This window comes from Penicillium psychrofluorescens, assembly GCF_964197705.1.
Source record: "Penicillium psychrofluorescens genome assembly, chromosome: 4".
NCBI lineage: Eukaryota > Fungi > Ascomycota > Eurotiomycetes > Eurotiales > Aspergillaceae > Penicillium > Penicillium psychrofluorescens.
Window position 1 is genome coordinate 1,242,569 of NC_133442.1, and position 25,500 is coordinate 1,268,068.

Consider the following 25,500-nt stretch of genomic DNA (forward strand, 5'->3'; position numbering starts at 1 on the left):
TTCCTCATCCCAACCATGGCAGCGACCAGCGTTCTTTGGCGCAGTCTGGCGCTTCTTCCTTCTTTTCTCCTTCACCCACATCTTCAACTACCCAAGTCATACTTGAGCATAGTCTTTTGGCAGTATGTTTTCTTCTACATTCAACACCAGGGACCGCCTGAGACGGTCCAAATCCGCTCGGTCTATTCACAGGGCCCGTCGCGTACCCGACCCAGACAACGTGGGACCAGAAATGGCCAAGTACCATGCTGCTGCCGCGGCGTCGTGTGCCATGCGCCGGAGTGAGAGATCATCCACCGACTCCAGAAACCCCTACGACAACCACGACGAACGAAGACACCAAGGCTCGAGTCTTCAGCACTCTGAGGAGGCTTGTCCGAATGCTTTAACCTCGGTCACAATTCCTGTGACTCCGCGCCAGTCCTTAGAGATGAACGATGCGCCACGCAACCGTCACCATATCGAGGATGTTGCAGCACTCCCTTCCATTACAGAGATTGCAGGGTTTGATGGGCGTAACAGCTCGCTGCCATCGTCATACCGCCGTTTGCGCAAAGCCAAGTCCATGTTCTCAACCAGACAGCGAACTTCACAGGTCGCCTCAATCCCGTATGGAGGTCCTGCTGATCTCGAGCGCAGTCCGGACATTGCAATGCCACGAACTCTCAGGCGCTCCATGTCTTTCCTTCGAAGTGGTAAGGGCGACCCTTCGAGAGCGGTTCGACGAGCCAAGAGTCAGGACGTGGCTATTCAACTTGCCCGGCACCAGTTCCTTCAGGACAAAGGTGGAACTCCCGCTCAGCCCAGACGATCTTCTTGGTTTGCTTCCAGAAGCAGAAGGGAACACAAGCCGTTCCGGAAGACATTCCGCACCACGAGCGAAACCGAGACTGGCGTTGTTCCTCTTTCTGTACAAGCCAAATCTGGACGCGCTCACAGCAGGCCTCGAACCTTCTCTGTATCATTCAAGAGGGGTATCAAGCGTGTGTTCGGCTATTCCAAGACAGTCGAACAACAGCCTCTGCCACAGCAAATTCCTAGATCTCGTGGCGATCTAGAATACCCTGGTCGGGTTGGAGTTACTACTGATACCAATTCCGAGAGCAAACCCTACGGATACGCCATGGCCGAGCCTTTGAATTTCAATATGCCGCAACACCTCTCAGTCTCTCCCAGCCGCGACAGTCTTTGCACATCCAATTCGCGTGTTACCAGTTGGGTCGACTCGACCACAGCAAACACCATCGCAACACGGCATGACAGGCATCGAAAGTCGTTGTCTTTGATTGAAGAGCATGATGATCTGAACCAACAGCTTGCACAGGTGACCGGGACGGAGGGCATGGAGATCTCGTCTCGGCGTCCTGTTGGCAGACCACCGGGGGCCTTTGACAGCCAAGATCTGTATGCGGCGTTGATGCGGCAAATTAACAAGGATGTCTTGGAAGACGATGATGAAGAGATGATCCTTGGCACCGTGGCAGAGCATCGTGTTGTTCCTGAGCGCACCGCGTCGATATATTCGCGGCGCAGCAGGTGCACCGTCCGTCGTGTTCCCAGCGAAGAATCATTCACGTCTCCCAGATCCTTTGCAACAGCACACCGTGGTGATTCGTTGACTCCGCAAGGACGTCCCCCACGCTCGATTGCTTTTATTCCGCCTCTCAAGGTACCTCGATACATCTCGGGTCAGGAGATTGATCGGTCTCTCAGTTCCATCTCGGCCAATCGACCAGTCCGCTCGACGTATGCCGCAGTGGAAGAGTTCAATGATGGTGGAAGTGTAATCATCAACCGCTCCCCAGCCTTGACCGGCGAAACAAGCTCCCCGAGTGTGTATTCTCGAGCTACAGGCGGCGATACTCCCCCGAACAGCGATGGAGATAACTTCCCAGAGACGTGCGGAGAACCAGGAACGGCGACAATCTTTGCCAGCGAACGAACGGTTTATACTTCTCCAAAGCGTGGGTCCCGTTGCGCCTCTTCAAAGTCCCAGGTTCAGCCAAGTGCAGACTGGCAGCAATGGATGAATACCCAGATTGAGCGAATCGAGAAGATCTCTCCGACCCGAGAGCATATCAGGGAGACTGCGCAATTCCAAGATGATGATGACGAGATTTTCAAGAACGTGACCCAACGAAATCTCATTACAGCCAACAGCTCGCTCATTGGACCTAACGAGGGCGAAGGCGGCGACTACATGGCGCTAGAGCACAGATCATTGACTCAAAGCAATTTCTCTCGTCCATTCAGTCGATCTTCGAGTCTTCGGACGGTGAGATCATCTCAAAAGATCGAGCCGGGATTCAGCGAGACCAATCCGTCACAATTATCGAGAATGGATTCCGCTGCCGGATTGAATGATCAGACATCGCCTCCGCTTCCCGAGGATCAATCGCTGTCACCGATACGATTGAAGGCCCGCAACTTGTTGCCACTCCCCGAGTCTCCGACACCCAAAAGGAACAACGCTGACTGTCGGAAACGGATGCGCACTGAGGAGCAGTATCGACGGTATTCGGTGCGACGCTTGCCCATTGCAGGTGACGGCAAAGCTGCCGTGCCTTTCCGATCCCTGCGCACGCGTCTTGACAACCGAGGTTTGACAAACGAGAATGTGCGACAGCAAGAAGAGCCCGACGAGAGGATGGACAGCTACCACAGTATTCAGGATGGCCATTCGACGATCTCCAGCAAACGCATGGTGGAGATGTTTTTAAGCAGTCGACGCCAGCTCACAGGAGCGGAGGTGCCTGGTGAGAACAAAGTCAACGGGGCGTTTTTGTAGTGAATTTTGCCTGTGAGGGTGTTTGTTTTTGGCTTTTGGGGGCCTCTTATATTCTTTCCCCGGTCACTCCTTTGCGATTCGGATTGGATTGGATGGTAGGCAGTATTGACTTTGTTATAGCAGGGATGCCAGGATTCGTTTTAGTTTATATCCGCAGATTGGTGCAACACAGAACAAAAAATATGTTTATTCTATCCTCAACCAAAAACCCCTCGGAATTATTTTCTTCCCTACGACACAGAAAAATATGTATGCTAACCAAAGCAAAAGCTAAAAAATAGAGGCAGCAGAAGCAAAAAATTACTCTCCCTCGGGGAATCGAACCCCGGTCTCCCGCGCTTCTCAGTGTTAATGACAAGCGGAAATCATGACCACTAGACCAAGGAAGAAATTGACCGAGTTACTGCTCAGCCACTTGGTGCGCTGGCAGAATATTGCCGGTAATGAATTATGACCCCCAGAGACAGATCCTGAAGGAGGTATTAGGTACCTGAAGGGTACCGGTGATGTACTCTTTTGTATCTGTTGCCGTACACAAGGTACTTCTGAACCACTTCTTCAATACCTATTTGTGAGTCCTCGGGGATCAGGGTATTGCAGACCTTTCTACAAATACAACATGATATAGGGCTACACTGAGGGAACTACAAAATACCCAAAAGAGTAGAACACGCTTCAAAGAATTTCAATTGACCAGGTATACTTAAGAAATAGATACGAGCAATGCAGCAAAACTTTGCTCCGCTAACAACCAACTCTAAAAAAAATACTTACATATCATCGATTCATCATCAAGGACAATGTCAGTCAGACTAGATTCACCGCACTTAAATAATCTCCACGTAATTTGCAGGAAAGGACCCCTTCGCACCCGCCAACTCGCCCTCCCACCAGTCATCCGTGCTGTTGGTACGCTGCACGATCCGAATGCGGTCGTTTTCACGGAACGCAAGGTCTCCGGGACCCTGGCCGTCGAAGTCGTACAGGGCGCGCACGAATTTCTGCGACAGCCCGCGAGGCGGTGGTGGGGGCTTCTTCTTTTTAGCGATGGCGCTCGCATAATCTGTCTGGGCGGGCGACGGCGCGTTGTTGCGCTCGCGGCTGAAGTAGTCCATTTTCGGGCCCGCGGGGGCGTACTGGATGACGCCCGGCTGGGGGGTTGCCGGCTGGTAGTCTGATGCTGGTGGGGAGGTGGCGGCGGAGCTGTTGATGGAGAGGGTGCTGGGGCGCGTCATGAGTGAAGCGGGAGGTGAAGGGGATGGGTATCTTTGCGGTGCGGGCTTGTTGTTTGGCAGGGAGGGCGGCAAGTCCTCAGATAGGGATGGGGACATGCTGCCTTGGAAGGACGGGGGCGGGGCGGAGGACTTCTTGGTGAAGGGGATTTGGGGAATGTTGCCGTTGGAGCGACTCTTGCCGAGGATGTTGAACCGGCCGGATTTCTCTTCGGGCTGGCCGGCTGATGGCTGTCCGATGGATTTGCCCTGGGCCAGACAGTCAAAGCTCTCGAAGCGGTTTCGGGTGGGGAAGTGGGCGTCCTCCCAGTCCATGATGATTTGGTCCATTGGCGGTGGCGGCGATGGGAACCCTACTCCCTCGCAGTAGGCATGCAGGGCCGTGTAGTACTGAGCCAGCAAACGATTCTGGATCTCTATCTGCGCATTCAAGATGATAGGAATGAGTGAGAACGTGAGCGCGATCAGCTTTGGCAGGCGCCGGATGAGGTCTTCGTCTGCAGCTTGGTAGTTCTAAAGTAGGGATGAGCCTCTGTTGGTTTAGTGTATATCAAAGGGCATGCGTACTGCTTTGCCTTGGATCAGCTCTGTCTCGGCCTTGGCCAGCGACATATTGTCGCGATCGGTGCGCTTGGTCTTTTTCATGTAGCCATCGACCTTGTTTTGGTAGCGCTCGAAGTCCAGCTGTTCGGGGGATGTGTTAGATCAATCTCTTATAATAGAAGAAGCGGTTTTACCTTTCGCTCTTCACGCTTTTTGATTGTCTTCCATATTGGCGACAGGAAGTGTTTGGCCTGTTCAGCGGGGTTCGTCATGCGGGCCTCGACGTCCATAAGTTCCTGCGACAACTCGGTCCGCAGGTCGTCAAAATCTCGCCGCAGCTTGTTTGTCCGGTTCAGCAACATGGGATCGGTGTCGACGGGTCGATGGGCGGTGGGCGCGGTCGAGGACCCGACAATGGGAGCGTACAGGCCGTCGAATTCATCGGCCAAGCGGCTTTGGTATGTCGCGATAGAGGTCCAGGCATCGCGCCAGGCTTTGGTGGAGTCGATGATCTGGGGAGGGCGGGCGAAGGTTAGCAATGGGGGCGCGGGCCAATGGTTGAGTGAGGCCAGCGTACTTGGGTCAAGAGCTGATCCGCGTCCTTGATGTCTTTCAGCAGCACGGCGACCTGACTATCGTCAGCCGAGCGCTTGGTGGTCATCCGACCAAACTGGCGCTGCATGCTCTGCATGGTGGGTGATAATAATAAGGGGTGAAACGGGGAGGAAGAGGGAGAAAGAGAAAAGAGCACTTAGTTGTCACTCCGATGCGGCTCGGCCCCTTCCACTGGCTCCCCGCCTTCGCTATTTTTACATTTCCGCTCCACTTTTTGTTTCTGTGGCCACTGGATTACGACGGTATGATGATGATGATTAACTGAGGGGTGTGTTGGCTGGAGACATGTTGACTATGAACTGTTTAATTTTCTTCTATCCAACATTCATTCTGTGGTTGCTCGTAGAATGGGGTCAGGTACCCTTGATTCCACCCATGGATCTTGTTTCTGCCTCAGGCACCACACCCATCGGCTCTTTGCACCGCCGCAGCTGATCAACAACACGTCCCTCCCGCACTACTCTGCCTGCGCCATCCATGCCGCCCCCTTCCCCTGCGGGTCACGGCCCCGGACCCTCATCCCAGGTCACGGCAGACGTCGTCAAGTTTCGCTGTCTGTTCACCCATGATCTGCGTCGCAAATCCAAACGCTGGCAAGATGGCTATCTCCGCTTCCATACCTTCAACAGGCGAATCATGGTCTTCGACGAGCAGGGTAACTTCATCGGCGATCACCACTGGCGATCGGGCGAGCAAGTTCAGGATGGTGATGAAATGGAGCTGGATAAGGGCGCGCTGATCCAGGTCGGCGAGTGCATGGGCACCGTGCAGACAGACTTGTCGAGTCTGTTGGAGAAAAGGAAACCCAGTCAGGGATCGCCACAGTCTGAAACACAGCCTCGTCCGTCGCCCTTGTCTTCTCGGTCACAGGCCACGCAATCACGCTCACTCAATGATATGCTGGGCATCAAGAGGACCCCGATTGCGCACCTGGTATCGCCGTATGAGGAACGGCACCAACCCACTCCGGTTGAAAATGTCCGTCCTTTACAACCACCGCCCAAGCGACAGAAGACTTCTGCACTGGACTCCAATGCCCAACGCGCGGTGGTCGACTTGACACAACCGAAGAAGGACTCGAAGTCCATGAGGAGCGTGCCAAGCGTCACGTCAACTCGAGAGAAGCCAAGGCCTGTCGCAGATAGCCAGAGTGCACGTTCTAGTTTATCCAAGGACACACCGAGAATAGCGCCGCTCACCAAGCCCGGCTCCAACGTGGATAACATTTGCCCGCCAGCGTCGAAACCGACTGCAAGCCGTCCGGCTCCAACATTTCCTTCTCGGGATTCACCCAAAGATGCGCCGCCATCATCAGCTCAACTGCCTGAAAGACCCCAATTATCCAGGAATAGCCTGCTGGAAAAATCACACTCGTTTGCAGGGACCTCTTCAGATACCCCAATGAACACCCTGCGCATGGCCGTCGAGAAGCCGCGCAGGAAATTGATGTACCAAGCACTCCTACCGGGCGAGAAATCCCAAAAGTCGTCGAGCGAACCGTCCATGCCTCCGCCTAAAAAGCCAAGCAGTCGGCCGGCTTCGACTTCTGTAGAGACGCAGTCAGTACGTGCCCACCCGTGTCTCCAAACATCTGTGCTGATCCCTTTTTTTAGAACAGCCGTCAGTCTAAACGTTGATTCCAATGAGTTTGCGCCTTCGGCATCAACTCAGTTTATCCTCGAGGAAATGATAAGTGGCCCTAGGCCAGAGCAGCCTTATCAACCCCCTCCTACCAAGACAACATTGTCACCCGTTCCACAACAGCAGCCCTCCGCGGCAAGACGAGCTGCAACAAGCAGGCCAGCAAATGCAACCAAAGCGTCGTCCTTCTCGGGCGTTCCTGAGTTCCCAATGAACCCACCTGCAATCTCTATCCCACCAGTCCCGAGCCAAACACTCTCTCCCAACGACAACCAAAACGTTCGTCCCTCAACGGCCCACCCCAGTAAAAATCCTCAAAATACAGTCCCAATCCTACCTGCGCAAAGGCGCCTGAACGCACCTTTACGCAAATCTCTCTCCGACCCGACAGCACTTATTGGCCAAACCAGTCTCCAGCCTCGACCCGCGCTCACAAAGAGCTCGTTGAGTACGCTGGCCGAGCAAGAGGAACCCCAAGATCAGGGGCCTTGGTCAGCTGAGGCGTTGGACCTGTTTGATTTTTGGCCGCCGGGACGACCGAAACCGGGTGAGTCGAGGCTGTGATTGCTCGGTGTGTGATGCTGCGCTGTCGATCATCCCCCGGCTCGTTAGTGCCAACTTGTACAGATATACATATACCCTGTTCGACGATCTTTTATGATTAGCAATGACCATGATACCCATTTCACATTATATCTGATGTATATATATCCTGCCCTCAAAGCAAAGGTCACAGCCTACTTAGTGCATATGAATAAACAAGTCTCCATCAAAAACCCATCCCTTCTCTAGCTACCCACTCTTCTTAACCAAAGTACCTGAAAGATACGGCATAGCAGACCACTCAAAGCACCTATCCAGCTGCATACTCTCCCAACCGCCATCTCCCTCCGCCGCGACCCGCAACACCTTCTCCGTATCGCGATCCAAATGACAATCCCCAATATACCAACTCCACCCGAGAAACTGGTAAACCGCCTGCGCGAGACGTCCAGCCAGCGACCCCTTAGCCGTACGCCAGGGATTCACCACATGCTCCGTGATCAGTAGCCGACCCCCCGGTTTGAGAAGCCGATATAGCTCGCGCACGGTGCGTTCCATTTCAGGAACGGAGCAGAGGACCCGCACGCAGAGGATCGTGTCGAAGACGCCTCCCGAATCAACGTCGACGCCAACATCCGCCAGCGCAGGCACAAGTTCCGCGGCTGCGACGCCGCAGGGGAGGATGGTGTACTTCTCCGCTAGACCCTCCGACGCGGCTTTCTTGCGCAGCTCGGCGTGTAGGCCGGCGCATGGCTCTGCGCCGTAGATTGCTTTGATGGCCGGTGAGCGCAGCAGAGGCATCTGCGTGCCGGTGCCGGGGCCGATGTCTAGTACCACGCCCGAGGCGGTTTTGAGGAGTGGTGGGATTAGAGCGGAGGAGCCTACGGGTGCGTTGTTGGCCTCGTCCTCGCTGTTGGGTTCTATGGCGGCGGTGCGTGCCGGTGTTGCTGATCCGCCGAGGATATCCGTTAGATGAGATGAGTGAAGGAATGGACAAACATGTAAAGACAAAGGAGATGAAGTCGGATCCATCAAGAAGACATAGAGATGACAATGCTGTCTAGGGTAGATGCGGGATGGACTCACAGCTGAACTCGATCCAAAAGCGCCCAAACGCTTCATCGCGGAGTCGACCAGTCTGCAAGAGAGGCGCGAGGACCTGTCCTTTCTGGAAGACTGCTTCGGTGCAGACGCGGAAGTAATCTGCATAATATTCGTCAGTGCGGGCCTTTTTTTTAAGTTCCAAAGAGTAGAGAGGGAGATCCGGGTTAACAATGAAAAGGGGGAGTATATATGTATTGGGGAATCAAATGAAGGCGGCTTATTTAGAGGATATGATGTTGTTATCAACCAGATCAACAAGTACTTACGGGACATGGCCCAGATCATTAGCTGCGCTGGCTCGAACAGTCCAGAGATCCGCTCGCCGAGCGGCGGGGGAGCGTCGGATGACATTCGGGCAGGAATTTAGGGGAAGCAGTATGCGTAGAAGTAGATAGACTCAGTAATGGGGAAGCGAATATAGAGAGGAAAGAAGGAAGAATGGCATTTTATACGTTCTTTCTAGTGCGGGATTTGATTTGATGTCACGTGCACTCGGCGTTTGATCTGATGTGGAGTCAGAACTACCGTACGTCAAGATGGAGAATGTGGAATACGTTTCTGGCGCTAGTTCATTGCAAGAATAGTACTCCGCACGAATGGAGAAATTAAAGAAAGACTGGTTCTTGATCTGGACAAAATATGGAGAGAGAATTGTAGAGAAGGTAGATGAACGAGGTCACACAGGAATTATCAACAGAAGGAAAAAGATATAGATAAGAAAACGACACGAACGGGTCAAATTGGTTCCGAAAAAACAAGACTCGGAATGAACATAAACAAGGGAAGGATGGTCTCAGGAGTGAGGAGGGTGGAAGAGGTGGGAAAAACAGAAATGAAAAATAGTATCGAACTGAATAGATACCAAATTATCCAGTAAGAGAGAGACATTCTTTTAGCGCACACTGGATTGAACGAAGGTGGGCAAATTGTCGAATTGAACCAAAAACAAACAGCAAGGAGAATCGTGACATTAAGGGGTGGCGGCGCAATCGGGTTGAGCTCCCACAAACTCTATCGAAACGATCACTGGTCGATCGTGTATTGCAGACAAGACTACCTAGTGGTAGTGCTGCGAGTGGCGGTCGACCTTGGGGCTGTACCGACTGTTACGAGAAAGCGAGCTGACATCGTGCTTGCCATCGCAGCACGCGCGGACGTTCTCAAGTCGATCTTCGTCGTCGTCCTGTTGAAGGTCGTCCGCGCTGTCATTGTCATGCAGACTCTCGTTGTGAACACTAGCTGCCTGGCTGTGCCGGCCCTTTAAACTGGCAATCGATCCGCGGATGGACCCGTTGAAGATGGTGCTGAGTCGAGACGCCGATCTTTGGCCGCCGGGGACTTGCAACGAGTGGCCGCCTGGGGAGCTGAGTGCCGGTGAGGCACGGCCGGTGGCTGACCGCATGGACATCGAAGAGGTTGTGCGTTGTTGTCTGTTCTGCGACGAGAACGACATCCGGGTCTTCTGGCGAGAAGCGGACCGGAAGCCCGGGTTGAATTCATCGATATCATCCAGGGTCACGCCGTTATCTTGATCCTCGCAGTTGTCATTGGTCTCCCTCAGCAGCAGGTACGACAAAGCATTGAACCATGTCTCATGTCTCTGGCTGGTGGTAGCAGTGAACCGGACTCGTCGGCCGGGGCTGACCACTTCTAAGCTCCTGTAGTGAAGACCCGGTGGGTAGGGGTTGTCGTCTGCGACCACTCGGACGGCTTCGATAGGCACACTCTTGGTCCGCAGCTGGCTCTTTCCAGCAGTCTGCGGGTCTTGGTCACTCCAATACAAAGTGCGGGTGTACGGGTGAACCCAGAAGTAACGCCGATGCCGCGTTGACGAAAAGTCCCCAGAAACAGTCTTGCGGGTGTATTTCCAGAGGAACTCGCCGATCATCGTCTGCGTAATCGCCTGGATCATGCGTGGATCCGTGCCTGGGCCGTAGCCATGAGGCATGGGACCCGCGTGAGGGATGTTCATGTTGAACCGCTCCTCCAGTTCAGATGCAAATGACGATACCGACGACCTTCGGGACATCTGGCTTTGGCTTCCTGCCCGCAGTCTGGCTCGCGACGACCCAGTTCTGGCAGAGCCGGTCTGCACAGCCTGTTCGTTGGGGGTTCGTGGGTGCGTTTGCGCGTTGATTCGGTATGCAGATGCCGGTGCTAGTGGTGGACCCATGATAGTAGGCGAGGGTGGCGGCAGGTCGATGGACTTCTTCTCGGCGGCCATAATCACCTCGCGGTGATCGACAGGGAGTGGTGGGTGCGCATTGTGGGCAGAGACCTGGCTGTTGGCACTGCTCGGCCGCCTGTAACTTGGTGTTGATGACTGTCTCGATTGGAGACGGGGCCGAGCCTTGGGCGTTGCGAATGGGGACGCGGCGGCAGAGTCCACAGCTGCCGCTTGGATGCCTTCTCGGGAAGAAAGTGGGCGGTTGGACTCCCGATCCATGAGGATTTTATCGATCTGCTTCGAAGACAAGATCGTCTGAGACGCCTGGTCCGTGTTGACCGAGCTGAAATGTTGGCGGAGGGCGTTACCAGAAATGTCGCTCAATGCCAATCCGGCGTTATCAGAAGCGCTGGTAGTGCGACTACGAGTAGGCGGATCTTCATGAACCACCACGGCAGCGCCACCAGCTTCGCTAGGCTCGGTTTGGGTGGACAGATCTGCCACTACAGGAACGACGCGCGGTACAGACTTGACCGGCAGGGTTTCAACTGAGTTCACGGTAGACAATGAGAGTGGCCTCACTGGAGGTGCAAGGGGCTGGTGTGTTCGTGGCTGGGTGGAAACAGCATCAAGCATGGAGACCGATAGCGCTGGGTGTTGAACCTTCGACTCCGGAACCACGACAGGCTCGGGTATCCGGGCTGCGACCGGTTCGGTGTATGCAGAAGAGATTGACGAAACAACCAGTTCAGGGCTGGTTCCTGCGTCTGCAGTGATCACTTCCGGTACAGGTACAGGAAGCTGTGCCAGAATCGGTTCCGTGGATTGGCTGTATAGCGACGAGAACGATAATTGAGGAATCTCGCGCACCGGCTCGGGAACCGTGGCCACAACAGGCACAACCGGCTCGATAGTTTGGGTGAAGACGGAAGACAGGGCGAGCTGAGGGATTTCCGGGGCAGGAAGCTCATGTTGCACAGGTGTCGTCACGCCTCCCATTATGTAGGAAACACTCAGTTCTGGCCACCTAGGTGCTTCAGGCACAGTCTCCTCCGCAAAAACAGTTGCAATTCCAAGTTCGGGCAGAGGAGCCGTTTCGCGCGGTTGTTCTTGCGCTGAATGGTCATCCCATGCCATCTTTGGCGGCGTAGGCACATTGGTCAAGTGATCCGCATCTGCGGCCGTGGGCTTCAGAGGCGTCCACTGTGTTCCTGAGCTGACCAGTGTCGGAGTTTCCACTGCCTGCGGAGTGGCTGGGGTAGGATCGACAACAGTAACAGGAGTCATTGAGTCCTCCCAAGGGTCAGTCATTACGCCGGAGTCGACCATAGCAGGTTTGCGCATCGACTGAATAACGGCTTCGGAAGATCTTCTGGAGTCCAGTCCCCTGGCCGTGCGCGGCGTCGAGAGCTGCGAAGCTGCGCCGAAACCCTCATCATAATCTTCTTCGGCACCCTCCAAGTCAGCAAGCTCTGCAAACAGGCTCTGGCCGCCCTGGGCCGCCTGCTCCTGCTCGGAACTGGGAGCGGGCGAATTGCGGGCGCTGTTGGGTCGGCTGGTAGAGGCCATCGGGGCTTCTCCGGACGGGCGAATCCGTCTGAGGACGCTCCGCCTCGACCGAAGTCGGGCTCGAGGGAGGTTAATCTGGCTTGGTGAAGCACCTCCAGCCTCTTCCTCATCTTCATCCGTGGAAGCCGTGCTGTAGTATGAATTTCGATCGCGAGGTTTGCTCATCGTCAGGTTGCGAGGAGTGGCCTCGGTTTCCGTCAGATCAGCCGAATCATTACTGCTGTCATCCGCCATGCTTTCCACACCGGTCTGGAATGCTTCGCTCTCGGTAGCGGTGCCCCGCTCATTGGCCGTTTCGAATCCATCCTCTGCCTCGGTGGCAGTCTGGTAGACATCGCTCGCCTCATCAGAGGACTCTGCCACAGAGCGGCTTCCGGCTGTGGACTTGCGGGTCGGGCTGGCCTGGCCGGCATTATCCTCCCAATCGGTTTCTTGAAGTTCGACAAAGGACTGCTCCTTCCGGCCGGCACCCAAAAGGTCAGGGCGCAGAGGCTTGCGGAACGAATCTTGCTTCGTCTTTTGACGCTTGCCCGTCGAACCGTTTGCTCCAGGATCACGACGGCGTTGCTCAACTTCATCCCGGGCTTCTTGGAGCATGCGCTTCAGCTCAATTTTCTCAGTCTTCTCACGGTGAATGGTACTCTTGAGATTCTGGATCATGCGGTGAGCATGGCCAAGAGAGCTCTTCAGCGTTTCCGACTCCAAATGATTATGGCGCGGAGTGAACTTGTTTGGTGACGGAGGCGGAGAGTTGTCCGGAGTAATTTGCTCAGGCTCGTCGCCCTCGGCGTCGAGAGGCAGATCCCGAATGCCTTGTATGTCGTGCTGCCGGAGCCGCGTAGCCACTGCCTTTGCTAGCTCTTGGTTCTGGGAAGTCAACTCCTCCAGCTTCTTCTGCAGGGCACCCTTTTCCGCGTCACTGGCGTTGAGGTTGCGTCGCAAGACATTGTGCTCGGTATCGGTGGCCTTTTGCACTGCAGTGTGCTCCTCCTGTAGCTTTGCGTTGGCTTGCCGCAGTTCCTCCAACTCGCGCTCCACTGCGTTCTTTTCCGAGTTCGAAGTGCTCAAGGTGCTGGTCAGGCGTTTTTCACGGTCCGTAGCTTCTTTGACCTGGGCCTGGAGTTCATGTGTTTGTGTCTCAAGAGACCAGTTCTCGTCCTTGTAGCGCTGCTCGCTCTCGTCCAGGGCGCGTATCCGCTGCGCGTATCCTTCCGCCTCAATCTCCAGCCGAGATTTCTCCAGATTGACTGACTTCAACGTCTCCTCCCGTTCCGCGAGAAGCGACTGCAATTGGCGCACTTGAGCCAGGAGAGATGTCGAGATTTCCGTGGCGAATTCGATATCATGCACACGATTCGAAGGTTGATTGCGCTGCTTGCGAGAGGGAGCGCTGACTTTGCTGGGCGAGTTGGTAGCTTGGCCTGCGAACAAGGCCGGGCTAAGGGGTGTCTATGCGAAAAGAGTCAGCCTTCCAACTTTCCCTCAGAGATTGTCCTTTGTACTGAGATAATACCTTTTGATCGAGGGAGGGAACGTCCTCCAAACCCCCAGCCAGCCGTTTCGGAGCCAAAAAGGCGCGCGCAGACTCCCGACCGACTTCGGTATATTCCTTCTCCAAATCGGCCAGCTTCCGTCGCAACTCGGGTCCCATCTCACTCTCATCCGGCTGCTGTTCCACTTCTTTCAACTGGTCTGACAATTCCCGCTGCTGTTCGATCAATGCTGTACCCAACTTGGATGCTTCTTCCAGTCGCCGCTCAGTCTCGGCGAGGTGGGCCTCGAGGGCCCGTTTGGCCTGCGCCGGTGAAGATACATTCAGGCTGAACAGCTGCGTGTCGAATGACGAGTAGCGATGCGGTTCTCGCGCCGCGGGCGCTTGTGCAGTCGGTGACAAAAATGGGTCCTCCATCGAGGCCAAGGAGCCCCCAGCTCCAAGGCGCGTATCCATAGTCGGATTCGAAATGCTTAAGAACGGACGTGTCTGGTCTCACGACGGCTTCTGGATCCCCTTTGGTGCGAGGATACAGCTGCCGTTCAGAGACTGTGGGCACGTCGCGCGCGTCGTGCCTCCTAGTTGTGGGGTCGTTTAAGCCGCAAGCATTATCTGAATTGTGGGTGTCGAATGCCGAACTGATCGTTGGAAGATCGCCCCGCTGTGTGAATGGTCAAGTCGGCCGGCGGTCAGAGACTTATCAGTCTGCCCGGGGTCGCAAACGCGGAGTCACGCGATGAGAAAAGAGGGGAGCAGGTCGGAGAGCAGGATTCACACGTCCTGATGGCTCTCGGGGTCGGGCGGTGTTGACGATGATCCCGAACCGGCGAGATCGTTGACAGGCGCGCGTGGTGCAGCTCGATCACAACAAACGGCACGGGTTGGGGATGGAGTCGATAGTACTCGACTCGGGTAGGAGAGGGGTTAAAGAAGGAAAGGAAGAAAGACAAAAGAGAAGGGAGTACGGGCTAGAGAAAACAGAAGAAAAAAAACCCCGACGAGGGGAGGGAGGGAGGAAGCAGAAGCGAGGGCCCAGGGTGAAGAGAGTCGTGACGAGTTTGGCGTGGTGGGGAGAAAGACGGGAGAGGCCAACGTCGCACCTGGCCGATTCGAGTATGGCGTTGGGTCAATGCCTGTGTTGTTGTTGTTGTTATTATATTAAGAGAGAGTAGGGATGGGATGGGCTGAGACAATAACAATAGTATCTAGAACAATAATATTCCGCCCGCAACCGACTATCTACCACATCCCACCGTGATCAACCAAAAGCAAGACACATGCCAAAATGTTGTTGTTGTTTTTTCTTCTTTCGTCCCAAAAGAGAAATGTTTGCTCTGTTTGCGCGGCTGAGTCATGGGCATGTCGGCCCTTCCAGAAGACGATCATGTGACTATCGGGGTTGATTGATCAGCTACTAAGAGAATCACTTGGAGCTTCTTTTACTTCACTCCACCAACTTCCTCTCGACAACTACCCCAACTCTCGCCATGGCCGAAGACGCAGCAGACCCAGTCCCCCAGTTTGCTTTCAAGAAGCGCGGCGGCAAAGCGAAAGCGACCTTCCGCAAGAAGCTCGTCACGCCACCGCCTGCCTCCGACTCCGACTTCACCTCATCCGACGATGACGAAGGCCATCGCATCAAGCGACGGCGCAAGAATGCAGCCGTGACCGCATCATCCACCTCTAATGCTCGGATACCCGCAGAGGACCAGCCTACGGGCGCCGGTCCGGCGCCTTTAACAACCAGCAACGATGCGACCAAATCCTCCAACTGGTACGATGAAGAAGACCTGAGCGCGAAGAACCTACTGGGAGCAACCCGAGCACGGCCGACACCATCCACATCCTCGACCATGCCGGACGGCACCTACAAGGGAACGGCCAACTACCAATCCTTCATCCAGAAGAATCCGGACGCCCCTAGCAAGCAGTTTGGGCCGATCAAAGCATCGACGAACGTACGCACGATCACCGTGATGGATTATGCGCCTGATGTGTGCAAGGACTATAAAAAGACAGGATGTACGTCCCAGTTCCACCCCCTCTCCCTTCTCGCTATCCCTCATACTAACCATTTCCAGTCTGCGGTTTTGGCGACAGTTGCAAGTACCTGCATGCACGTGAGGACTACGCGCATGGGTGGGAGTTGGATCGCCAATGGGACGACAAAACCAAGGGCAAGCAGTTGAACGGGCGGGTGGTGTCTCAGCGCAAAGGCGCGGGCAAGACCGCCGAGGACGCGGATGACGATGACGACGAAGAGCTGCTGGAGAATATCCCGTTTGCCTGCATTATCTGCCAAAAACCCTACCAGAACCCGATCATCACCAAGTGCGGGCATTACTTTTGTGAATCGTGTGCGTTGCAGCGATACCGCAAGACTCCATCCTGCGCTGCGTGCGGGGCGGGGACCGGGGGGGTGTTTAATGTGGCGAAGAAGCTGACGGCGCTGCTGGAGAAGAAGCGGGAGCGCGCGCGGAAGCTACGGGAGAAGGCGATCGAGGAGGGCGAGGAGGTTAGCGAGGAAGAAGAGGAGGAAGAATGAGCAGCTGGACTGCAGGATCCCGATTTGTATAGTACAAAGCATGATTAGACTACACGCTAATCCGTATACTCTCATCGCATCTTTATTCACCACTGGTACTTTCTCACTGGCACCTCCCACATCAACCTTGAACTATAGATTCACGCCTGAGGCACCAAGGCTGCACCTGCACGCCCACGGGTCCTGGCAGATTCATTGCCCAATACGATCTCTGTGACGCAATTCTGCCTTGCACTCGTGTTCGGTCCTCGTTAGAGTTTGGCATAGCCAACAATAACTAGGCAACTACTAACCACCGTCTCCGCCAAGCAGTAAAGGGACGCCCTATCTCCTCAGGCGTGCGGTGTACACTATGTCGACCCACCCGGCCAAGCAGCTTGACCCCCCAAGTGAAAGTTAATGCCCTCTACGGAGGGCACGACCAGACACAGTACACGGTTTCGCTCGCCCGGGGTCTACCCAAACGCCTCGTGAGACCCATGGATAGGCAACGCTATTCCGCGGTGATTGGTGCCATCGCAAAAAAAAAAAAAAAACGGCAACTCAAGCTTTGCGGTTGAGCCAGAGCGGCTCAAGCCCACACCCGAGTGGGAGCCAATGACCCGGCCCCCGTGGGCCCTGGAACTGTTCGTCCCGCCACTGCGCCATTCGCTCGTCTCTCACCTTCTTCCTCCTCTTGACCCTAGTTCACTCTCACGACATACTCCCCTCTTCCCTCTCTTCACTCCTCTCCCCCCCCCCTCGATCTCCTTCGTCCACCTCTTGGCAATAATAGTATTAATTCACGACACCCTCCCTCACTTGCCACGTTCGCCCTCGTCCCGTTTTCCTCGAGGATTCCCCGGTCGCGATTTTTGTTCAATTCGAGTGAATTGATACTCTCCTCTTCATGGATTAGCCTTCCCTTCCCCCCTGCGATTGACCTCGAACATCCCTGGGGCTCGTCCTCCCAGTCCCCTCTCCCTTTCTTCTCCCTGTCGTTCTCTCCCGATCTCCCTCTCGCAACCACCGGTTCACGATGAAAAGCGGACTGCGCATCACCTTATGCGCCTCACTCCTGCTGTGTTTCTCATTGTGGCTCCTGGAGTCCCATCTACAGGATCTGTGCAACCAGTATCGCGCGGGCTCGTACCTGGCGGAATGGCTGGATTTGAAAGACTCGGGTCCGGCCCCAGCGACCGGCGAGGGCCCGCCTGGTGACAAGGTGATTGTCATGGCCAAGTTGGAGGAAGAGCACACCGAGTGGGTGGAAGAGGAGCTTCCAGAGTGAGTTGTTCTATTTTCCTGACAACCACAATGCCCCTTATGCTAATCACAACCCCCCATCAAACAGCTGGCAACGTGCGATTTACACAGTCAACCCATCCCTCGACTCCGGCGCCGATCCAGAACGGCTCACAACCCCCTCAAACAAGGGCCACGAGTCCATGGCCTACCTCTCCTACGTAATAGACCACTACGACCACCTCCCCTCCACGATCGTCTTCCTCCACTCCCACCGCTCGGGCTTCCTCCTCGCCTGGCACGTCGACGCTCCATTACACGACAACGTCGCCGCGATGCGCATGCTGCAGCTCGACTTTGTCCAGCAGAACGGCTACGTCAACCTGCGCTGCAACTGGAATCCCGGCTGCAAGGAATCCCACCGCTACAACCGCCACGTCACGGATCAGGTGTGGCACGATATCTTCGAGGGGACCAGTACTCCGGCCTTGAATGTCTCCGAGGGCATCTCGCCTGCGACCGAGTGGCAGCTCGACGCACCGGTGCAGAAGTACCTGCGCAAGCCGGACCAGATCGGCGCCGCGTGCTGCGCCCAGTTTGCTGTGTCAAGTGACCAGGTGCGTCGCCGTCCGCGTGAGGACTATGTCAAGATTAGGCAGTGGGTGCTGGACACCGAACTGAACGATGCCTCGTCCGGCCGCGTGCTGGAGTTCCTGTGGCATGTCATCTTTGGCATGGAATCCGTCTAGTAAGTGTCTTCGTTTGTTCGTTTCCAATCTACATATCCGCTAACAGTTATGATTCAGCTGCCCCGACGAGGAGGCCTGCTATTGCCAGGTCTATGGACGCTGCTAGACGTCTGGCCTATAACGTTTTCCCGACTTGAGCCTTTACCAATGCCCGTGGCGGTAGCTCTTTCTGCACATAGGGTTTCCATCGGCGTTATACATAGACTTTACTGGTCCTTATACCTTTTTTGTTAATATGGAGTTTGGTTTGAGGAATTGGGACCAAGCGAAGGTCTTTATAGATTGTCTCTAGCTTGAGATAACGAATATAATAAACCCATGAAAACAAACTACCAGAGAATACATAACCAGCGTGCGTATCAACTAGAGCAAGACCTTGACAGGTATAGATTTAAGCTTGTTTGACGTGTCGATCGCACATGCCATGCTTACAGTAGCTATTTGCCGTGACTGGCTAGCGCGTGTGCGACTAGTGCTGATGTAGTATCCCAGCGTTATAGGTGTCGGCTTTAACAGCCGGGAGGGGCATGCATATGATGTGTAAGGCGGGAGCTGGACAAACTGATGAGAAGGGATGGATGGATATTCCAGAAGAGTATTGTATATTTATCCGGTAGCTTTGACATATATATCTCTCTCTGCGTCTGGCGATTCGCCAACGGCCTGAAGCAGGTTTGACATGTTCCGGCCGAGAACTAGAAAGGGGTCGAGGAATTGACCCAATTGATTGGTTGCGTGAGAACAGAGAGATGATAACAGGGGGTGGAGCGAAAAAAAAATGTCCTGTTTCCTTGAGAAACTGCTTAGTAGTTCATTTCCCCGGATCCGTTCGGATACCACCGCCTACGAGCCGGCGAACAGGGATTAAGCATAAATTTATTTCATCAGTCGTTAAGTCAATACTGCGCAGGAGAGAGCATGTGAAACAAAGCAAGTGTAGCCGGCCTAGTACTTCTCGAAATGCTGCTCTACTCGTTCTACGAGCTCTGCCTTCTTCAATCCGGCACCGGTCCGTCCATGCGCAGTCAAAAACTCCCGGAGCACAGGCACGGTGAGCTGCATTCCGAGATTTGCCAATTAGTCAATCTCCCGTGCCAATACACACGGAATATCTTACCTTGGACACCGCTCCCTTCTCGTAACTCCGTCTGACTTCGTCATCAATGCCAGAGGTGCCTCCTTCGATTTTCGCCTTCTTGGCTGGAGGCCCGTCAGCATCGCCTGCTGGCTCTTTTGCGCCTCTTTTAACTAGGGTCGTTGTTCCTGCGCCGCCAAACATCGTGGAATACTGCTTGTCAAGTTCTTCGGACCACGCAAGGACATAGTCGCCCGCACGCTGCAATGTAATTAGTACACGAGGAATCGGAGAAGGTGGGTAGAGAGAAATACCTTATGGATCTGTCGATATTTAGGTACAGTCTTGTCCTCTGGCGTTCCGGGATGGTCTTCATCCAGAGCAAGAGCTTGAAGAATGCGATAATGCCATTGAAGAGCTGAGATCGATCAGCCCAACTGCATTTCCTTCGACGGATACAGACCATGACTTACAAGGGTTTGGGTACTTTTGGGGGTCATAGACAGCTTTCGGAAGTTGTAACTGCTGAACCACCTCCCGCATGGCATCGATCAATGAATCTGGAGCCACATTCAAGGTAGACTCTGGATTCTGTCGAACATCATCCGCGAAGGGCAGCGGGATAATCCACATCCCCGGAGGAACTTTCTGCACACCTTCCTCATCCACCTTCTCAGTGCCGGCAATCATGGCAGCCAAGACCGGCGACGCATTTTTGCGAGGAATGAACCAGACCAAGGCCATTTTCTCATCCTCGAGGAGTTTTTGCTGTAGCGCAGAGAAAACCCGCGTTGAGCCAACGTAGTCCTCCTCAGAGGGATAAATGAACGTGGGATGTTTGACGTTGGCCCAGAATGGGAGCGCAGCCAGTGGCTTGAACCCGATGATTCGAATCACTGGGTCGCCGAAACCCCGTAACGCCTGTTGCTCTTCGGTCGTAAAGGAAATCTGCTCGCCGCCAAATTTGTAAGCTTTCCGAATCTCCCCCTTTTCGACGGTGTGTGCAGTATCATCGGCCATCAGAGTGGTGACACCCTGTGTAATCTGAGGAGTCTCTCCTCCAAGCCAAACAAAGCAACTTCTCGCGGGTTCCTGTCGTTTCAGTAGCAGGTATCCGTTGACTGAAATCTTGAAATCGGGTCCGATTTCGAGGGCAACATTCGAAAAAAGCGCCCGACGGGCGACTGATCGAGAGTTGATGCTAGACAAGAGAGAATTGAGCAATGAAATCCCATCTCCTTTGGCTGTGGATGCGTGGGTGTCGGGCTTCAAGTAAGCAGGCGCCTCTCCGTCGCTGGGTGACGTTTTGTAAATGATATCCTGGAGGTTGTGAGCAGACAATCGGCGCCCTTAGCAGTGATTAACTCACATCATAGAACTTGGCCGTGTCGAATTCGTGGTCGGGCCCAGAAATGGGAAACAGTTCGATTGTGACGCCCAGATCGTACAGGTCTCTCGCACGAACTGTCGCAGCTGACCGAAGCGACTTGCTGTCTTCATGCGGGTTGTCATTGTCGGTGACGATGAACAGTCGTCGGGACAGGAAATTGGGAGCCTTGGACGTGAAGATCTGATTCGCACAGAACAGCACATTGGCCATAGACACTGGCTCCTCTGACGGCATCAGAATTTCGCGCGCGCCCGCTTCATCCTCTGCCAGGTCTCGTAGTTCTTTGACCTCCTGCGCCGACGGAATCCCAAGGTCTGTGAAGAGATAACAGTGGGGATATGAGAGATCTCCGCGACTTTCGTCATCTTCGTCGTAGAACTTGGATGACTTGGTTCCGTACAGCAAGACACCGATCATGTCATGGGGGTTGCTGATGATGCGTTGCTGCATCAAATGGTATGCACACTTCAGAGCTGCAGAGGTTGGAGATACTTCGCCGGGTTTCTTGGGATCGGAGGATGGACGAGGCGTCAACATCGAGCTGCTGACATCGATGGCGAAGAGCACGGCATCTTTGACGGATATGAAGCCCTAGATCCGACAGTCAATAAATTGCTCTACTATCTATAGGTTCGGCCAAGGGGACTCACCGTCTCATCGAGCTCCTCCTCTTCAAAAGCGTCCTCCTCGCGCGGGGGATTATCATCCGACATGGCCAGTCTCGTGTTGCTGGAGATGATAAGTACAAGACAAGGCCAAGAACAGCCTCTCCAACACCACTCTGTTGCCTGAGACGCGCAGGTGCAACACGGAAGAGACACGAGGGTCATGTGAGTGACCGCCTTTTGGTTCTGCCTTCTTGGCGGTCAGGAGTGCTGACTACCGACCGCCCACTGATTGGCTTGTTGTTTCCCGCGGTCTGCTTGCTTTCGCCTTCCTCTTCCATCAACCAATTGTCCTTGCCCATCATGGCATTCCGCAGTCCATTCAGGATATCTCGGCAGCTGCTCAGTGCCACAGGTGTGCGTTCGGTTACTCGCAGCTTTCTAGGATGCGGAGACCGACGATGCGGACTCGCGACTGCTGTGCCCCCGGTGACGCAGGACGTAACCGGTTCCAAGGGTCCGACAGCAATGGTGTTTCTCAACATGGGCGGGCCATCAACAACAGGCGAGGTGGAGGACTTCCTCAGCAGACTATTTGTATGTTCCAATGCCTGATTCAAACCTTGGCACCGGCTAACTTCCATGGTTGGTACAGGCGGACGGTGACTTGATTCCGTTGGGACGACTCCAATCCTATATCGGACCCCTGATCGCGCGCCGGAGAACATCAAAGATTCAAAAGCAGTATTCCGATATTGGCGGAGGATCGCCAATCCGGAAATGGTCCGAATTCCAGTGCGAACAAATGTGCAAGCTGCTGGACAAGATGTCTCCCGAGACCGCACCACACAAGCCCTACGTCGCATTCCGCTACGCCGCACCATTGACAGAAACCATGTACCAACAGTTGTTCGCCGATGGATTCGGAAATGGGAAAGGAGGTCGCGCCGTCGCCTTTACGCAATATCCACAATACTCTTGCTCCACCACCGGCAGCTCCCTCAATGAGCTGTGGAAGTGGCGGAATCGCTTGGAAGCGAAGGGAAATGGCAGTACCGAGGGAGCCATCCAGTGGAGCGTCATCGACCGATGGCCCTCCCACCCAGGTCTCGTGGAAGCCGTGGCCCAGAACGTGGAGGCCCAGCTGAAGACGTACCCGGAAGAGCAGCGCGACAAAGTGGTGCTACTGTTTTCCGCGCACAGCTTGCCTATGAGCGTCGTCAACCGAGGCGACCCTTACCCTGCGGAGGTTGCTGCGACCGTCCACGCGGTGATGCAGAGGCTCAACTTCCGCAACCCTTACCGCCTGTGCTGGCAGTCGCAGGTGGGTCCGAGTGCATGGCTCGGTGCGCAGACGAGCGATACGGTGCAGGAGTATGTCAAGCGCGGGCAGACCGACTTGATCCTGGTACCCATTGCCTTTACGAGTGATCACATCGAGACCCTGTACGAGCTGGATCTGGAAGTCATTCACGAAGCCAACAGCCCCGGCGTCAAGCGCGCCGAGAGTCTGAACGGGAACCCGGTCTTCATCCAAGCGCTGGCGGATATTGCCCACGCGCACCTACAGAAGGGCGAGCCGTGCTCGACCCAGATGACGCTGCGCTGTCAGGGCTGTCGGAGTGAGCGCTGCTTGGAGCAGAAGAAGTTCTTTGCCGGAAAGGAGCTTTCTTCGCTCGTTCTGTAAGAATTATGGAGCATCTATCTGTGTGTATATATTTCTGGCGTTTAGCTTTCGAGGCATTTGGGAGGTTCCGGAAAACGATTTGGATACTCCGAGTGTATAATTCTCTCTTGATTAATCAAACTAACTTCCGTTCGGAGCTCGGATGTAAGCGCCTTATCAGCTCAACAACCGGTTTTATCGGCCATTCCTCCTCCGACCTCTCTCTGCTTATCATCGCATCCCTGTTCGATGATGTAGGGGGAATTCTGATTCAACCGTGTGTTATTTCCCTACCGTTTGTTGAAACTGGACCCCGCGCTCTTCCCGCCCATTACAAATCATCCGGCATCGACCTTGGCATCGCGACTATTCCTTCCTGCTACCCCCATGCCCAGCGCCCATGATCATTGACCATGGAGAATGAGCAGCTTTTTGAGGCCGAGGCGGAGGCCGACACGCAGCGACAGGCGCAGCAGTCGTGTCGCTGCCGCCGGACGTGCCTCAGCTGGGCGAGGACTTTGTTACCAGGCACCGCGGAGGACGAACCAGATGCTGAGCAATCTCGCGAGACCGGCAGCCGGTGGTCGTGGAAAGGGTTCAGAGAACCGAGTGTGAGTGATTTGTTTCCCTCCGTAGTCACTACCCCAATAGTAACGGCGTCATCGACAGATCTTTTGGCTATTCCCGTTCATCCTCCTCTTCACGCTCGGTTTCGGCGGAATCGCCGTACCCAAGATCAACTTGATCCTGACCCTGCTTTGTCGCGATTACTTGTCCGAGCGAGCGGCTCAAGACCCGAGTTTTACCTACCTCCCTGTCCTCTCCGGAGACGAAAATCCCTACTGTCGCGTCCCCGAGGTTCAGTCGCTGGTCGCCCGGTTCCAACTCTACATCAATCTTATCGCGGGAATTCTTTCTGCTCTCGTGAGCCCGCGAATGGGTCACTTGTCAGATCGCTATGGTCGCACTAAAGTCATTACGTTGTGCGCATTCGGCTCTGTCTTGAACGAATCAATCACCGTGATGGTGGCTACTTGGCCCGATCAGATGTCGGTCAACTGGATGCTCGTTGGTGCCGTATTTGACGGATTGGGAGGATCCTTTACCACTGCAATGGCCCTGCTGAATTCATACGCCTCTGACTGCACGTCGCCAGATCGGCGAAATGTAGCATTCGGCTTCTTCCAGGGCGCCCTCTTCTTCGGTATTGCGGTTGGGCCCACCCTCGCAGCAATAGTGATCAAAAAGACCGGAGGTCCGTTGTTGGTATTTTACCTTGCGTTGTCGTTCCATGCGCTGTTCTTGCTGGGCGTCTTCTTTGTCGTTCCCGAGTCTCTCTCAAAGGAGCGACAGGGAGTTGCGCGCGAGAAACACCGCAGGAAGTCTGCAGACGATACCAGCTCGTCGTGGTCATGGCGCGTTCTGAACCCGATGAACCTCATCACCCCTCTCTCCATCCTTCTGCCTGCCGTAGGACGACCGAGTGTTTTGTTCCCCAACCGCCGAGGCGCCAGCCCTGCGCTGCGCCGCAACATTATCCTGCTGGCGGCTATCGACACAGCCGCCTTTGGCGTTGCCATGGGCACAGTTCAAGTCATCATTATCTACGCGGAATACATGTTCCACTGGGGCAACGTGCAGTCCAGCCTGTTTGTGTCCATCGTCAATGTTGTCCGCGTCGGCACGCTCCTCGTGGTCTTCCCCACTTTAGCCTATTTCTTCCGCACCTCGTCGCCGGACGACGGCCGTGTTCGTGGATCTGACATGATGGACGTGGTGGTGATTCGCTCGTCGCTTGTCTTCGATATCTTGGGCTACGTCGGGTATGCGTTGTCGAAACATCCCTCTGTCATGATCCTATCGGGCATCATCGCGTCTTTGGGTGGCATGGGATCGCCTATGCTGCAGTCATCGCTCACCAAGCATGTTCCCCACGAGCGGATCGGTCAGATGCTGGGTGCCACTGGCCTTTTGCATGCCCTGGCCCGCGTCGTCGCACCGACTGTCTTCAATCTAATCTATAGTTTGACCGTCGCTACGTTTCCCCAGACGGTATTTGTCTGTCTTGCCTCCGTTTTTGGGCTTGCACTAGGCCTGAGTTTCTTAATTCGGCCGCACGGTATGTCTGCCTGTGTCGTTAACCTTGGGAAGAGTCAACTAACGCTGCATCAGTGTCCCTGGAGGACGAGCCTACCTCTGGCCTGCGTGAGGCAAATGAGGAGGGAGAAGACGAACAAGATCAGCTTTTGGTGAATTAATTTGGATTGAATGCTGCCGTCTAAATAAAATATAAATCAGAATACACGAACCTTGCTATATTTACAATTTCGATTGAGTCGCGTAGATCGAGAGTTATACGGTGGGCGACACAAGCACCGAGCGCAGTTTTGCTTCCGGCCCAACTTCCTTCCTTCCGCAAAAAAGCTGCGCTTCTTATTTCCTCCGAACTCCCTAAGCTGTCCAACTCCCTCCCCATTCGAATCTCAAGTAAGGGAAGATTTTACTCTTCTCCGATCCTTTCTCTTTTCCTTCCTGCACAATTGATTCCCAAC

The 25,500-nt window shown here is 54.6% G+C and overlaps 10 protein-coding genes and 1 non-coding gene across 11 annotated transcripts; 6 read left to right on the forward strand and 5 right to left on the reverse strand.

The window, feature by feature from the left end:
- Window positions 1-232: 232 nt before the first annotated feature.
- Window positions 233-2,788, forward strand: PFLUO_LOCUS6198 (uncharacterized protein; the record flags this gene model as incomplete). The annotated part of the gene is made up of 1 exon (XM_073783719.1): window positions 233-2,788. The coding sequence occupies one exon, from the start codon at window positions 233-235 to the stop codon at window positions 2,786-2,788; it is 2,556 nt and encodes an 851-aa protein (XP_073640246.1).
- A 303-nt stretch (window positions 2,789-3,091) lies between these two features.
- PFLUO_LOCUS6199 lies at window positions 3,092-3,177 on the reverse strand. Its single transcript has one exon. It is a non-coding gene; the product is annotated as a tRNA-Asp (tRNA).
- Window positions 3,178-3,615: 438 nt separating this feature from the next.
- PFLUO_LOCUS6200 (uncharacterized protein) lies at window positions 3,616-5,254 on the reverse strand (the record flags this gene model as incomplete). The annotated part of the gene is made up of 4 exons (XM_073783720.1): window positions 3,616-4,533; window positions 4,588-4,704; window positions 4,758-5,075; window positions 5,141-5,254. 4 exons carry the CDS (start codon window positions 5,252-5,254, stop codon window positions 3,616-3,618), a joined length of 1,467 nt encoding a protein of 488 aa, XP_073640247.1.
- A 401-nt stretch (window positions 5,255-5,655) lies between these two features.
- On the forward strand, window positions 5,656-6,815 carry PFLUO_LOCUS6201 (uncharacterized protein; the record flags this gene model as incomplete). The annotated part of the gene is made up of 2 exons (XM_073783721.1): window positions 5,656-6,741; window positions 6,792-6,815. The coding sequence occupies 2 exons, from the start codon at window positions 5,656-5,658 to the stop codon at window positions 6,813-6,815; spliced, it is 1,110 nt and encodes a 369-aa protein (XP_073640248.1).
- Window positions 6,816-7,611: 796 nt separating this feature from the next.
- Window positions 7,612-8,817, reverse strand: PFLUO_LOCUS6202 (uncharacterized protein; the record flags this gene model as incomplete). The annotated part of the gene is made up of 3 exons (XM_073783723.1): window positions 7,612-8,309; window positions 8,449-8,565; window positions 8,733-8,817. The coding sequence occupies 3 exons, from the start codon at window positions 8,815-8,817 to the stop codon at window positions 7,612-7,614; spliced, it is 900 nt and encodes a 299-aa protein (XP_073640249.1).
- A 706-nt stretch (window positions 8,818-9,523) lies between these two features.
- PFLUO_LOCUS6203 (uncharacterized protein) lies at window positions 9,524-14,150 on the reverse strand (the record flags this gene model as incomplete). The annotated part of the gene is made up of 2 exons (XM_073783724.1): window positions 9,524-13,651; window positions 13,716-14,150. 2 exons carry the CDS (start codon window positions 14,148-14,150, stop codon window positions 9,524-9,526), a joined length of 4,563 nt encoding a protein of 1,520 aa, XP_073640250.1.
- A 1,031-nt stretch (window positions 14,151-15,181) lies between these two features.
- Window positions 15,182-16,239, forward strand: PFLUO_LOCUS6204 (RNA-splicing factor; the record flags this gene model as incomplete). Its single annotated transcript, XM_073783725.1, has 2 exons — window positions 15,182-15,716; window positions 15,776-16,239. 2 exons carry the CDS (start codon window positions 15,182-15,184, stop codon window positions 16,237-16,239), a joined length of 999 nt encoding a protein of 332 aa, XP_073640251.1.
- Window positions 16,240-17,257: 1,018 nt separating this feature from the next.
- PFLUO_LOCUS6205 (uncharacterized protein) lies at window positions 17,258-18,318 on the forward strand (the record flags this gene model as incomplete). The annotated part of the gene is made up of 3 exons (XM_073783726.1): window positions 17,258-17,505; window positions 17,573-18,211; window positions 18,270-18,318. The coding sequence occupies 3 exons, from the start codon at window positions 17,258-17,260 to the stop codon at window positions 18,316-18,318; spliced, it is 936 nt and encodes a 311-aa protein (XP_073640252.1).
- An 839-nt stretch (window positions 18,319-19,157) lies between these two features.
- PFLUO_LOCUS6206 (ATP-dependent DNA helicase II subunit 1) lies at window positions 19,158-21,390 on the reverse strand (the record flags this gene model as incomplete). The annotated part of the gene is made up of 6 exons (XM_073783727.1): window positions 19,158-19,268; window positions 19,330-19,548; window positions 19,602-19,705; window positions 19,761-20,607; window positions 20,657-21,268; window positions 21,328-21,390. The coding sequence occupies 6 exons, from the start codon at window positions 21,388-21,390 to the stop codon at window positions 19,158-19,160; spliced, it is 1,956 nt and encodes a 651-aa protein (XP_073640253.1).
- Window positions 21,391-21,645: 255 nt separating this feature from the next.
- PFLUO_LOCUS6207 (ferrochelatase hem15) lies at window positions 21,646-22,969 on the forward strand (the record flags this gene model as incomplete). The annotated part of the gene is made up of 2 exons (XM_073783728.1): window positions 21,646-21,879; window positions 21,938-22,969. 2 exons carry the CDS (start codon window positions 21,646-21,648, stop codon window positions 22,967-22,969), a joined length of 1,266 nt encoding a protein of 421 aa, XP_073640254.1.
- A 392-nt stretch (window positions 22,970-23,361) lies between these two features.
- PFLUO_LOCUS6208 (uncharacterized protein) lies at window positions 23,362-25,206 on the forward strand (the record flags this gene model as incomplete). The annotated part of the gene is made up of 3 exons (XM_073783729.1): window positions 23,362-23,559; window positions 23,618-25,067; window positions 25,121-25,206. 3 exons carry the CDS (start codon window positions 23,362-23,364, stop codon window positions 25,204-25,206), a joined length of 1,734 nt encoding a protein of 577 aa, XP_073640255.1.
- Window positions 25,207-25,500: the final 294 nt, after the last annotated feature.